Source organism: Necator americanus, chromosome X (genome assembly GCF_031761385.1).
Source record: "Necator americanus strain Aroian chromosome X, whole genome shotgun sequence".
In the NCBI taxonomy this organism is placed as follows: Eukaryota; Metazoa; Nematoda; class Chromadorea; order Rhabditida; family Ancylostomatidae; genus Necator; species Necator americanus.
The window spans coordinates 15,831,729-15,845,830 of NC_087376.1; the positions used below are offsets into that span (position 1 = coordinate 15,831,729).

The following is a 14,102-nucleotide window of genomic DNA, read 5'->3' on the forward strand; positions in this document are numbered from 1 at the left end:
TTTTTTTTTTTTTTTTTTTTTTTTTTTTTTTTTTTTTTTTTTTTTTTTTTTTTTTTTTTTTTTTTTTTTTTTTTTTTTTTTTTTTTTTTTTTATTTTTTTTTTTTTTTTTTTTTTTTTTTTTTTTTTTTTTTTTTTGGTTTGTTTTTTTTTCTCCCCTCCCCCCTTTTTTTTCTTTTTTCCCCCCTTCCTTCCCGTGGGGCGCGGCGCGGGGGGGGGGTTTTTTGGGTGGTGGGGGGGGGGGGGGGTTTAGGTTTTTTGGGGGTGTGGGGGGGGGTGTTGTTGGTGGGGGGGGGGTGGTGTTTCCGGGGGGGCGCGCGGCGGGGGGGGGGGGGGGGGGGGGGCAGCCGGGTTTCGCGGGTACCTCTTGTCCCGCACCCAAGACCTGCGACCCAATGTGGTTTGAAACAATCTTATCTAAATTCCCTGAAGACATCATAAAATCTGTACTAGTGGCCAGTCAATCACAAGACCGGCAAACAGTTGATGACCTCATGAATCTCTTAAAAACAGAGATCACTGCAAAAGCCTACGTCGAAAGCAGACTTAGCCATAGACATATCAACGAGGTCATCCCATCAAAGACCAATCATGACAACTTACGGCCTAATCGTAACTGCTTGTTCTGTCATAAGGACAATCATGTATCAATGCGGTGCCGAACGGTCACGGACCAAAGCATTCGCCGCAAGATACTTAAGGAGCAGAATCGCTGATGGAAATGTTCCTTCCTTAATCATAGCAGCTTTGGTTGCCAAAGATCAGACTGTCAAGAGTGCGGACAAAAACACCACATGAGCCTCTGCTTTAAGACAGAGCAACTCAGCCAAAACAACAACTCGAAACCCAAATTTGCTCGTGTTGGCCAAAACCAGCAAAAGCAATACAGCTGGCAAAATAGAGAAGAAAACAATCGAAATATTCCACAAAGCTTCAAACCACTAAACACCCAGATGTCTGTGGAACCCCCACAGATCAAGGAAAACTCCATTCAGCACAGTCAAACTAGCAAACAACTGATATTGATGACTGTTGAAGGCAATATTTGGAACGCCAGAAAACATGCCTACGAAAAAGCGCTATTTTTTTTCGATTCTGGCGCACAAAAAACAGTAATCGAGGAAAATCTTGCAGGACAACTCGGTCTACCCAAGAATACGACCGAAATCTGCACCATTTCCGGAAATGGCGGGCATATCGAGTGCTTCGAAAGTCATAAGGTTCCGGTAAAACTAGGAACTGTTTTCGGAGGAGAAATTTGCATGACCATACAGACCAAACCAGTCATAACAAACGGATTCCCTTCAGTGAAATTGAACACAGAAGATATTGAGTTCTTGAAAACAAACACTATCTGTCTAGCAAATTCAAAGCTTCGTGGTGAACATCAAAATCCACACATTCTCGTTGGACTGGACTACTACCACGATTTAGTTACGGATCCAGCAAACGGAATCCGAACACTATCTGGTTTTCATATAACAAAAACGGGTTTTGGACCCACAATTTATGGTCGAGGAATCAGCAAAGTAAGTGAAACTACTAACAGAGTATGTCACAGCCTGACAGGAACTTCCGAAAACACGGAACAAGAACTCCTTACAGAAAATGTTTGAGTTGGACGGCCTTGGTATCATGCCGGAAGAAACCCAGGGAGACGAAAAAGTTCAATGATATTTCGAGGAATGCTCGAAATTGATCTCATTTGAAAACAGCATCATTACAGCTCCCTTTCCGCTGAAAGAGTATGTAATCCAATTGGAAAATAACTACTCAGTAGCTATAAGAAGGCTAGAATCCTTACAAAACGTCCTCTTATGTAATTCTGAACAAAAGCAGTGGTACTGCGATCTTGTGAACAAATATGTCAGCGAAGGGATCGTAGAGAACTTCGACACAGCAGACCGCTATGCAGCTGGAATCTATTACATGCCACACAGAGGGGTATGGAAACCACAGAAAATGGTTCCTTTAGGGATAGTTTTCGACGCTTCGTCTAAACGAAGAGGCCACCTCAGCCTGAACGACGTCATTCGAAAAGGGGAATCCTTCGTTAACAGAATACACGACATTCTTACCTCCTCAAGGTTCAACAAGATCGTCTTGATGTGTGATATTGAATCTGCCTTCACACAAATTCGATTGATAGATGCACGCAAGGATCTATGCAGATTCTTGTGGCATCGGAGTCAATCACCCACCAACAAAAGACAACGTCAAATATAGATTTAGAAGGTTGCCTTTTGGTGTTACAGCTTGTCCGAGTATACTAAACATGGCGATTCTGTCCTACCTGGAATCCCAAAACTCGGAACTATCCACAGAAATTGCCAGAAATTTGTATGTGGATAATATACTTTTGCAAGCAGAATCGGTTCCTGAAGCTGTAAGAAAGTATAAGGAATCAAAGTATTTTTTCAGCAAGATAAGAATGAATCTACGCGAGTATATCTCAAATTCTGAAGAAGTAAATTCAAGAATTCCATATTCCGACAAACTCCAATCTGGACGAATGGAAATACTAGGAGGTGATTACAATACTACAACAGACAACTTTACTGTGAGAACAAAGTTTGTTCACAATAAAAAGTTGACTAAGAGGATGTCGTGAGCCAAATTAATTCGATTTATGACCCAACAGGTCTCACAGGACCGCTCATGGTTAAACTGAAGTCCATGAAGCGAGAAATTTTCGATTCAAAAGTGGACTGGAAAACTCCACTCGATCAAAAGATATGCGACGAATGGTACAAATTGTGTAAAGAAGTAGATCCAGCAACATTATCAATTCCTAGGTACGTGCTATCACCCAGAGTAGGTGACCAAAAACGCCTTTGGTTGTTCGCAGATGCAAGCAGGATTGCAATCGCAGCTTGTTCATACTTACAATGTGTCCCCTCTGGCGCAATTTCTGGCTTGATCCGTGGAAGGACGCGATTGATCCCCAAAAAGTGCCATCAGACTATCCCAAAATTAGAGTTGCTCGCAATCCTTATAGCAGCTAGATTAGGATGCAGCATATTATCAACTGTTCAAGCAAAATTCGAAGAAGTGAACATAGTTTCGGACAGTGAAATTGCCTTGTACTGGATCAAATCTTCGAAAAAAGTTCCTATTTTCGTAGCAAGTAAGCGAGCAAAAATACTTAGTATTAAACAGCAACTCGATAATCATGGTGCTACGATCAAATTCTTCCATGTTAGCACCGAAAACAATCCAGCTGATGCTGGAACCAGAGGTCTGACAGCACAAGAAATTATCGAGCACGACTGGATCAAAGGACCGACGCTGGCTAGAAAATCACTGTAGCGAGTGACCTATCAAGTCGATAAACACACTATCTGACGTTCATGAGAATGACGGAGTAGAAACAATGGTTACTACTATATTGAAAGTATTTACATCAGAAAAAAAACAACAAGAACAGCTTATTGATCTCAAGCGTTTTTCGAAAATTGACAACGTGCTACGTGTGCTAGCAAAGGCTGCAAAAACAATGAAAAATTGGGTTGCAAAAACCAATCAAAATCGCTCGTCATCGATAAAAGTACTAGAAGTCGACAAATTTGATAACGTGTTCGAAATAACCGCATCAGATATGGTCAATGCGGAACGCCTTCTAATTAGTCATGAACACAGAAATATTAATCTTGACGCCCTAAAAAAGCGATTTCATGATAAACTGATTATTCGCGACGAAGAAGGAATCATTCGGAACCACTCCCGTCCTCAAAATGCCTCAATTCCGTATGACACAAAGTCACCGATTTATATCCCAGAAGACTCGGAATTATCCAGGCTGATCGTGCAGGATATTCACATCAAAAATGGTCATTGTGGCAAAGAGCACATTCTTTCAATCGCAAGACAACGCTTTTGGATTTCACGTCCGTCCTACGTATTCAAGAAATTCCCAAAAGGTTGCGTCATCTGCAAAAAATACCAAGGTCTTCCCTTAGGAGCACCGATCATGCCTCCACTACCAAAGGACAGGGTTATAAAGTCCAAACCATTTCAAAATGCCGCGTGATTTTTTCCAGAAATATTTGCAATAAACTAGTAGCAATAAACTGCAATAAACTAATAAACAATAAATTTGTAATAAACATGCAATGAACTAGTTGTCTCTTTGCTCTTCGGAGGTGAACGTTCTTGTGTCGATTTTAAAATTTAGATGGAGTGTGACTTCATGGGTCCTTTCAGTTCAAAAATTCTCGAGAGAATGTGCGTGTGTTTATACACATGCTTTACAACTCGAGCAGTACACTTAGAAGTCGTAGAAAATCTTTCGGCAGGAGCATTTCTCAATTGTTTCGTGAGATTCGTCTCGCGCAGAGAAGTTCCAGAGATTGTCCGCTCAGATTGCGGAACCAACTTCAAGCTTGGTGAAGTCATTATCACAAAGATATTCTGCGACATCAACGAGAATGGTCGATCTCTTATGTCATATTGTGAATCCCAACGAATAAACTGGATCTTCAGTCCTCCTGGATCCCCCTGGATGGGTGGTGCATGGGAACGACTAGTCGGTTTAACCAAGAAAGCGTTTAATAAATCAATAGGGCGCAAACGCTTGAGTTTTGCAGACATGTGCACCGTGATCACTCGAATTGAGGCGATTCTAAACACAAGACCTCTCACGAAACTGAACTCCAGTGATATTGCAGAGATACCATTGAGGTCCATTGATTTTTTGAAGGGAAATTTCAACTAAACAAAGAACGAACCCGAACGACAAAGTTGCAAACGTATCTGGCGATCCTGACTACGATCCTAATCTCACTCAAACAGAAAAACAGGCACTTGAAGCATTTCAAACATCAGAAATGATAGCCAATAAATTCTGGGAGAAATGGAATGTTGAATATGTGACCTCATTAAGAGAAACACAAAAAATCAACCTCAAACAACCCAGACACCTACCAAGATCACTCCCAGAAATAGGTGAAATTGTTCTGATTGAAGAAGAACTAATACCCAGAGGGTGCTGGTCATATGGTAGAATTACGGAAATTATATGCAGCACCGATGGGTTGGTTAGATCCGCCAAAGTACTTTTACCGAACCGAAAAATAATTCACCGTCCTCTGAACAAAATTTTCCCCCTGGAAATCCGAAGTGCCCCAGAGGACACAACAATAAACACCCAAAAAGATCAACATCAACCTAACCAAGAAAGGAGAAAACTTCCAGCTCGTGCCTCAAAAACAGAAGCGTATAAAATAATCAGAGACTACGAACTAGGACTGGAAGGTGCTCAGTACGCTATTCCGCGAACATCTTTTGCACTAACACTATTATTGCAATGTTGTCAATAATATCCCTAGCATTAGCTGAACGTGTCCCCAAGATAGCCTGCGTGAAAGGAAAGATCAATATCTCATCTCCGAAAGGTTCCTTCCAGCTATGTTTCAATGAACATTGCCGAACGTTCAATGAGGTCACAAAAAACCTCACATACACATTACCAATATCCCCTCACAACGATCAGGTAAAGGTTGCATTCATAATGCTAGGCAACCACAGCATGGAGACACTTGAGACAACATGCAACCGACCAGACTTCTGCGATCATCACTACTTTCTCTCAAAAGCTCTTCTAGGCAACCCTCACTGTTAGCCTGCAGGAGCAATCGCTACCCTAGCAGTAGTGATTTACATTTTTGCCGTAATTCTGGCTATGTTAGTCTGGTCAATGTACAAACTCAGACACGCTAACAAAGCTGTACCAATGGAACAACTACCTATGATTACTACACGAGACAATCGTAGTAATAGCCCTGACGCGTTTGTTCCCGCACCACTCCCATGTCTAACTGCAATATGCCTAATTCTAACTACCGTTCTCACAAGTGCGAATGCATGTCAACGCGGATGCATGTGGCACTCAGCGAACTTCATTTGCAATGAACAAAACAAGTGCTTCTATCAGTACAATGAGGAACTCTTATTTAACCGCCTTACCTCCAAAATTTGCATACAACTCAACCACTCGAACAAAACGCTTGGGTTCATTAGGGTCACCAAAAAACCAATAAAGCTGACCTGCTCCAAGGTTCTGGAATTCTTCACAAGAGAGACTGAAGTACGTGTGTACCACGTTGAAAGATGTGCACAAGCAGGGTCATGCGTTGACAATAAATGTCACACAATGCCATCTAACGAAACTGTCCACCAACTGAGAAAGTACAAGAGGTACCCAGGTTATTCTGGTTGTATATCGATTTGTGGCGGCATACCATGTGGTTGCTTATTGCCACTCCCCGCATGTCAGTTCTACAGAGTCGTAAATCGACCCACATCTCGATAAATCTGTGAAGTGATTAGGTGTGCAGAGTAGACCGCATCGATCGAACTCGAGATCGAGACAATCCTAATGGGGAAGAATACAAGAAGTTTTTGCCGATGAGACCATATATGACAGAAGTCGAAAGAGTCAAAATCACTGTGATATCCTTACAAGAACCAACGATCACAGCAATCAATCAGCGGTATGCTATCTCCGAAAATGCAGCCTTCATATTACCGGGCAGATTCTTCGTGCCAGTAGAATGCAGCGATGAAGCCCAAGTACAAACCCAGTTCTCTACTTGCACGAATCGTATAAGGTGTCAATGTGAAAACGCCCTCAGATGTCAATGTCCAGAAGAGTCCTTGAGTCACCTAAGAAACTCCTCAGCATTACCAATAGAAACACCCTCCTACAAGCTCACAAAGGAAGACGATAGTGTGATGACTATAACTGAGGAAGGAGAATTCGTGCTCACACTAGACTCCAAAAACGTCAGAAATCGTGACAGAGAAAAAGTGCGAAATTCAGACAATTAATCTCACTGGTTGCTACAACTGTGAACATGGAGCTAGACTAGTTACAAGGTGCCATTCACTACTGGACATCAGAGTTACAGTTGTTTGCAAAACATTCGAGTTCGTCATTCATTGTGGGCCAATAAATGTCAGCAAGACCACTTTGTTAGCATTTGATCACACCATTGTCCGAGAAACATGCACAATGGACTGTTCAGAGAATGTCGATATCAAAGGCGTGCTAAGCTACCACATTGGGCTCAATACGGCTTTGAAACATCTGATCAATACGTTCTGATCAGATCCCAATGGTTTTCGGACTGGAGCATACCTGATGTAACTCCTACGGTCAACGCCTTAGCCAAACATTGGAAAATAACGGTTGCAGCATCAGCATCAACCGTGATTCTCACAGCCCTAACCTACGTGGCGGGTCCAGTAGCACTACTATATTTAGCAAAATGTGCAGTTTACCCCTTCAAAACGTTGCTCGCAGCTAGCCGACCCCTTTGCTGAGGAGCCGATCAGTCGTCAACCGATCCCTCGATCAGCTGACAATCAGCCACGGTCAACCAAAATTGAGTTGGTTTACCGATCTAACAAGCTGCCTTTGTAGCCCATCTTCTGGTCCTCTCGAGTCGCCCGCTTGTGGGCTACCAGCCGAAGAAAATATCAGAGCAGGTTTAGACCTCGCAAAAGTAGATCAGAAAGATCAAAAGTGTAGCAAAGAATATAGTGCAAACCTTGTATTTCACACTGGCGGGTACACTCTACGGGTTTGATCTCGTGTTTCAATACGAGAAAATGTACAAAGTTAATGTCAGCTCATTATCTCTTGTATACACATGTTATCAGTTGTGTCCATACAGGTATGCACAATGCACAAAAGCATATTATCCCGGTCGGCTCTCTCAAAGATATCATCGTCTTGGACAAAGTACTCCAATTACAACGGTGTACCTTCTCGGGTGCCCGCAGTCAATTACAACTTTTTATTTACGCACTCAAAAGCACTTTGGCGCACCATCAAGAGCAGTGAAACTTACACCTAGGCTATTCGTTGAGGGTATAAACACGGGGTGCACGCATAAATATTGGTGAAAAGCATCAAAGAAACACAAAATCATGTCCTCTTCCGCTGATGCTATGCTCTCCGCCTTGGACGATCTGGACAGATGCGACATCGCCACACTAGTGCATCATCTGCTCCCCCGTCTCGACAGTCTTGAAAAGGCTTGCCAAACGCTGCTGGAAAGGACTGCTCCGAAGTCCAGCTGCCTGTTCTGCACTGTGGACGAGAATCGTGACAATCACCACGCCGGGAGATGTCCACGGTTCCCGGATTCAATCTCCAAAACAGCACAGGCGACAAAGCTGAACCTGTTCCTCCTCTGCCTAAAAACGGCACACGAGGACGTATGTGGAGTGAAGTGTGGAAGTTGTGGTCTTGGCCACAATTTCCTGCTTTGCTCCTCCAAAAGACCGCAACCGCCCACAAAGCGGCCATAGAAGAAGTAAGCACTATCTCAACGCCGTCATCGTCATCAACAAGCCACAAGCCGTCATCAATGCACCTGCACCAAGCTGAATTCTCTAGTCACCGTCAGCAATCCACTATCAACCCAACGTCAGCCCACCACCCACGCCACTCCACAAAATTCCGCAACAGTCGAGCCGTACGAAGGAAAACATTTGTCGAACTAGAATTTGTTGTAATTTATTTTGTGCTGTTGTCGCCCGCGGCAGTATCATCAACCCCGATGATAGATAGGGGCGTGGTATAAAGTGCCGTTCGCGGTTATGGTTATTCTAGCTAAGAACTACTTATACCGTCCAAGAGTGCAGCAGACAACGCTCTGCCCATTCTTTCATCCAATCCTATTGCTGGCAATTGTTCTGCTCACCTGTATTCACATAATAAAGACATTTCACTAAACCACGGCTTTTTGTTCTGTTCAGTTAGGGTGATAAAATCCCTGAAGTCCCTAGTCACCCACTCACACAACTATCCTGCCACTGTTAGATACCTGTTGTGAGGTGACTGGCGCAATCAAATATCAGCCTCAAATAGGGTGCGAGTTCCCACGTAATGCAGAGGCATATTTGTTTTGTGCGATTTATCTTCGGGCCTTTGGAGTGGATCCAGGAAGCCTGCAGTGCCTTGCGTGCCGCAGTACTAGGTTCGCGCGCCAAAATCGTGATCTTAACAACAAAACCTTCTCCGTTATGACGCTGCACCCTATAACCACCTAATGTAGCGGAGTCATGATTTCCATTTGCCGTCCAGGTGTTCTTTGATTCAAATACATGGTGGTCTAGCTGTTTTTCCTATTTATTCGTCACCACACTGCACACAGGAAATCAGGTAAACAACAGATGAACTCATGCACTCACCCTCGTTATCCGGACATATTTTGCACTCCGGTGTAGTGCAAATATGATCATAGGTGATTGCGAATGAGCCTTTGATTTGGATTACTAGTGGGGAGCTCCACGATAGCAACATATTCTTCAAGATTAGTACTGTCCATGTTCGACTGTCTTTCAATCTCGGCATGTTGAAACATAGTTTTAAATTGATTTTCTTGAGCTGTAGCCAAGATTGGTATTGATCGTCTTTATTAAACGTTTAGGCGTTGTCGCCTTCGTCAGAGACTGAAAAATTCAAAGCCATTAGTGATTTATCCCCTCAAGCGCCTCACCTACAGAAAGCATCCAAATGGTAGGCAAACTCAAACAGCAACACATTGGCTAGTAATTACCTCATTAGCTAGACTTGTGAACGCAGCAGACCACCACGTACCACAACTACAAGTCACAAGGGTTTTATATAGGGACCTCACGGCCCGCCCCGTAGATCAAAATCCGCATAGGTCTTGATATGGGGATAACTCGTTTGTGATAGCAATGCACTTATCCTTCTTGTTCATTTTTGGACTTTTGGCGGTTATCCAAAAGGCCTCTAGTATTCTGCGTGCTGTGATATCGGATTCGTAGGATAATATACGAACTTCTACCTCTATTTCTGAGTTTGGATGACATATTCTACGGTGTGCTCCAAGTGGGGTGAAGGTTTTAGATTTTGCGAGTCCATCTAGATGCTCCTTGACCCTAATAGACAGTGGACGTCCCGTTTCCCTTATATAATTGTCACCGCTCAACCTGCACGTGATACAGTGGACTACTCCTGATACCATGTAATCACTCTCTCTGCCGTACGGGCAAACCACGCAGCTGGGAGTTGTGCAGAGTCGATCATACGCACGATTACGTATCAGCTGACCCTTGAGGTTCGCTGGAGGTTGTTCCACAACCCTCACGTCATTTTGCAAACCCGCTTTTCGTAGACAGCTCCGCAGCGCTCTGTTCATATCATCAGCTATATAAGGTAAACAGAAAATGATCTTTTCTGGGCCATCAACTACGTTGGATCTTCGAGAGGATCACAACGGCACCATTGCTAATAAGAACAGTGCACAAAGTTCATTTCGTGTTTCTGTGATTGGCGATGTACTCATCTCAGCTGACGCGCTTTCCGTTTTGGATCTCGGTCCTAGTTTCGCGCCTGTGCAATCAATTAGTCCGGAGGTATCACGCAAGATTGTGGGCGGCCTCCAATTGGTTCATGATAGGTTGCAAAAGAAGAAGAGCGAAGGCAAGAAAACAGAATAGCTGAGCAAGTATCCTTACCCTCCATACCTTTCCCGCGTATGATGTATAAATTACCTGAACCCAACCCCACGGTAGACAACAAGTTTCGAGTGTTCGCAACATCGATGTACTCCGTTTTGTAGCGTTTCTTGAAAAAAAAAACACGTAAAGTTCAATCTCTCTGTCGCGCAACGCCGAGGCCTACGTGAAATTCGCAATCTTATTACAGCTGGAGAGATAAAGGTCTCCGTTAGTGACAAGGGAGGCGAATTTGTTGTTCTATCACATGAACTAGACAAGGAGATAACGAGACAACATCTTGAGGATGACAGTCTATATGTCCCACCCTCCACCAATGAGTTTAGAAAGCAATATCGCCGCTTAAACAGGGTTTGGGTAGAAACAGCTGGAACAGCAGGGCTCCCAAAAAACTTTATTACGCGTCTCAAGAAAGACTTACCTGCATGTCCAGTCCTATACACGCTAATCAAAACTCACAAGCTCTCTGAAAATGGTTTCACTTTGAACGATCCACGTGACTTTAAAGTCAGACTTATCATTAGTGGTATCGGGGGCCTCACGGATAGAATTTTCTGGCTGCTCAACATAATCCTAAATCAGCTGCTCAAATATGTCCCTGCCCACCTCAGCAGTTCTATCAACTTCCTAAAACATCTCCGCAGTACCTCGTTTGAGCGTGAATGTGTAGTAGAGACCTTTGACGTTACGTCACTCTATACAAACGTTTCAAACGATGCAGCGATGCAGGCTGTTCACGAACTGCTCACGCAGCGCCAGGCTTCATTGAAAATGTATGGAGTAACCATTAGGCAGATCATTACATTGATAAACGAATGCTTGAATTGCTCTATTTTCCGATGGTCGGGTCAGTACTACCGACAACTTAGAGGCCTAGCTATGGGATAAAGGCTGGCACCCACTCTCGCCATTGTTTTCATGGCCAAGATCGAAAAGCCTATAGTAGACCGCAAACCACTGCTGTATTATCGTTACATAGATGCTGCGTCGTCTGCTCAACACAAGCAGAACTAGACACATGCTTCAATCTTCTCAATCAGCAGTGTCCACTTGTATGTGCACGTTTACTTGCGGAATGGAATATGTAAGACTTAGTGATACCGGAAACCCAGTAGCAAAAACATCTTAATCCACTATCTATAAAACGCGCCGGCGCCAATTGGATTGATACGCCAGTGGCTTTATTGTTTATTCTTTTTAACGAGAGAACCACTCTGTACGGAATGCGGATATGGTGAACTCATACATTATTGTTCTATTAGGTAGTTTCACAAGGTGCAGTTCCCATGTTTCACCTGCTCTCGCTCATTGTTTTTGGGACTTTTGAATAGTAATGGTCTGGTGAAGGGCAGTAGATCACGCTTTTTCTCGGATCATCTATCAAAGTGTATTGGTGATTTGCTCAGAGTTTCGTTTAATGAGAAATGCACTGAAATAGAAATTCAATGCGTGTTTCTTGTAACGAGAAAACAGTCTTTGGTCAAGCTAGAAAAACAGCAGTGTTCAATAAAGGATAAAGAATGTAGTGTAGCGGTAAGATGTTCCGCTTTCTGCACGATCGATCGGAGGTTCGAATCCGCACCAGTGCTCACCGAGCCTTTCATCCCTCCGGGGTCGATAAATTGGTACCAGACTTGTCTGGGAGGATAAAAGCACTGTCTTGACACATCGGCTAGCCACCGCAAGTCATTATATAGGCGAGTTACACGTTCGTAAACCTCAAACGATTCTGAATTGAAGCGAACGGCGAACGGCGCATCCCAAGCGAATTGATTAACGCCAGAAACTTTACCCTTTATCCTTTATCGTAATTTGTGCAATACCCTATTACTGAATCTTGCCTCGATAAAACGAAGATGAGCATGCTCAGAAAAGAAGAAAACCGCGAAGATCTGTTTTGGGATATCTCCTCTTATCAGCGAAACGTTTAAAAATAGGATTTAGCCCATGGCTGCATTGCAGCTCTGAGGAACGACTACAATAGATTGGTGAAAGAATTTGATTCATCGTTTAGACGGACCTTTGTACGACTATAGGGTCGCATACTATGGGATGTAAGCTCCGGATTGTAAGTGATCACAATTCATTGGTGCGATAGGGAGCTGCCGTACCTTCCTCAGGGGAAGGGGGTCTGGCTCATGGGGTGGAGCTCAAGTGATGAGGATCCTTTCGCTAACCCTTCGAAATTAAAGGGGTACTCTCGGCAACTGTCCAAAACTGAGGTGATCCCTTCGCCAACCCTGCTGAAGTGAAGAGAGACCATCCTCCAACCGTCCAGAAGTGAAGGGGATCAGGGCACAGGTTCCGGCAGCGTACCGCATGCTAGGAACTCTTGAATTTTGTTTTGACTACATTCTGATGGGGGAAGGTTTCTCTGTTAGGCGGAAATCTAGAACTGCTTGGTATTTTGTGTTCTACTCCGAGGACCGCCAGGGATTAGGTTTCACAAAAGAATGCCATTTCTCAACCAAAAAGTGACGTAATAAATCAGAAGGATGTGGATTGCAGAACGAAATCCTGTCAACTTTTGTCTGCTGATGTTGGAGAGCGGACCAGGAAGGAGTTTTTTGACGTAGACAGCTTTACAACTCGTGTTCAGCGTTGCAAGGGTGGATGTGGCGCAGTCGATTAGAGGCCCGTTGTAGCCACACGGTTGTTGCTTCAAAACCGCCCCAGTGGAAACCAAGCTTTTTACCCTCCGGGGTAACTGATAACTTGGTACCAAACTTGTCTAGGAGTATAAAAACACTGACTTGATTATCGGCTGGCCCCCGCAAGTCATTGTATAGGCCAGCACGCGTTCTAAAACCCCAACGAATACGAATTCCAGTAAAACGCGTTGACGCATCCTAAGTGGATTGATATGTCAGTGACTTTGGGATGCGCCAACGTGTTTTACTTTTTTTTATTCAGCGTTGCAAAGGATGCTGTCTTGGTCCTTACACGGTATCTGCCATCCGCAGCACTGATTTAAACCAGGCAAAGCATCTGATGGGGAAATTCCGTTGTCTGCTGCAACGTGGTTGCAAGAACGAATGAACTTTGAGAGCGAAGAAGTTTTAAAAGGCAGGAGAACTTGAACGGGGTCAAACGTGTGTTGAGTATTTCTCAACAGGAGGATCGTAATAGGGTTGTGGGAGCAGGAAGGGGTCGCGAGGAGGTAGGAAGAGAAAAAAGAGCAAAGAGGAAAAGAGGAGGTGGTAGCCGATGGTAAATAAGGAGATATTAAGGGACGCAAAATGGTGGGAAAATAGATGCAGCGAAGTATTTTTAGACTATTTGACAAAATATTTTCCAACCTTTTGGTCCAAGCTAGTTTGGGGAAATACTAAACAAATGAAAGACATTGAGATAAAGAGAAATGCGAGATCATAAGTATGAAGACAAGACAAGGAGTATAAAATACGCAAGGCGTTTTGAACTGAGGCGTGCATCCTTGCTTTGGAGTGAAATTTTCAAAAAAAACTATGAATTTTTCCAGTCAGCTGTCAATACGAGTATCATCGAATACCTGAATAATTGGAATTATTACAAATAATCATAAGCATTTCAAATGAAATTATAACTGATAGACTGGGGGTTGGAGGAAAAAGCTCTATCGTAGTGA

General features: G+C 43.5%; 6 protein-coding genes across 9 annotated transcripts; all 6 read left to right on the forward strand.

Moving 5' to 3' along the window:
* Window positions 1-640: 640 nt before the first annotated feature.
* Window positions 641-1,672, forward strand: RB195_023393 (uncharacterized protein; the record flags this gene model as incomplete). 2 transcript variants are annotated; one of them, XM_064210807.1, is made up of 3 exons in its annotated part: window positions 641-748; window positions 811-1,527; window positions 1,604-1,672. In XM_064210807.1, the coding sequence occupies 3 exons, from the start codon at window positions 641-643 to the stop codon at window positions 1,670-1,672; spliced, it is 894 nt and encodes a 297-aa protein (XP_064066687.1). The 2 variants fall into 2 exon arrangements, with proteins under 2 accessions (XP_064066687.1, XP_064066688.1); XM_064210806.1 differs by lacking the exon at window positions 641-748 and having other exon boundaries at window positions 952-1,614.
* Window positions 1,673-2,656: 984 nt separating this feature from the next.
* Window positions 2,657-3,307, forward strand: RB195_023394 (uncharacterized protein; the record flags this gene model as incomplete). Of its 2 annotated transcripts, none has more annotated exons than XM_064210808.1 (1): window positions 2,657-3,307. In XM_064210808.1, the coding sequence occupies one exon, from the start codon at window positions 2,657-2,659 to the stop codon at window positions 3,305-3,307; it is 651 nt and encodes a 216-aa protein (XP_064066689.1). The 2 variants fall into 2 exon arrangements, with proteins under 2 accessions (XP_064066689.1, XP_064066690.1); XM_064210809.1 differs by having other exon boundaries at window positions 2,675-3,307.
* Window positions 3,308-3,371: 64 nt separating this feature from the next.
* Window positions 3,372-4,028, forward strand: RB195_023395 (uncharacterized protein; the record flags this gene model as incomplete). The annotated part of the gene is made up of 1 exon (XM_064210810.1): window positions 3,372-4,028. The coding sequence occupies one exon, from the start codon at window positions 3,372-3,374 to the stop codon at window positions 4,026-4,028; it is 657 nt and encodes a 218-aa protein (XP_064066691.1).
* Window positions 4,029-6,403: 2,375 nt separating this feature from the next.
* On the forward strand, window positions 6,404-6,826 carry RB195_023396 (uncharacterized protein; the record flags this gene model as incomplete). 2 transcript variants are annotated; one of them, XM_064210811.1, is made up of 1 exon in its annotated part: window positions 6,404-6,826. In XM_064210811.1, the coding sequence occupies one exon, from the start codon at window positions 6,404-6,406 to the stop codon at window positions 6,824-6,826; it is 423 nt and encodes a 140-aa protein (XP_064066692.1). The 2 variants fall into 2 exon arrangements, with proteins under 2 accessions (XP_064066692.1, XP_064066693.1); XM_064210812.1 differs by having other exon boundaries at window positions 6,416-6,826.
* Window positions 6,827-7,930: 1,104 nt separating this feature from the next.
* RB195_023397 (uncharacterized protein) lies at window positions 7,931-8,314 on the forward strand (the record flags this gene model as incomplete). The annotated part of the gene is made up of 1 exon (XM_064210813.1): window positions 7,931-8,314. The coding sequence occupies one exon, from the start codon at window positions 7,931-7,933 to the stop codon at window positions 8,312-8,314; it is 384 nt and encodes a 127-aa protein (XP_064066694.1).
* Window positions 8,315-10,204: 1,890 nt separating this feature from the next.
* RB195_023398 (uncharacterized protein) lies at window positions 10,205-10,477 on the forward strand (the record flags this gene model as incomplete). The annotated part of the gene is made up of 1 exon (XM_064210814.1): window positions 10,205-10,477. One exon carries the CDS (start codon window positions 10,205-10,207, stop codon window positions 10,475-10,477), a length of 273 nt encoding a protein of 90 aa, XP_064066695.1.
* Window positions 10,478-14,102: the final 3,625 nt, after the last annotated feature.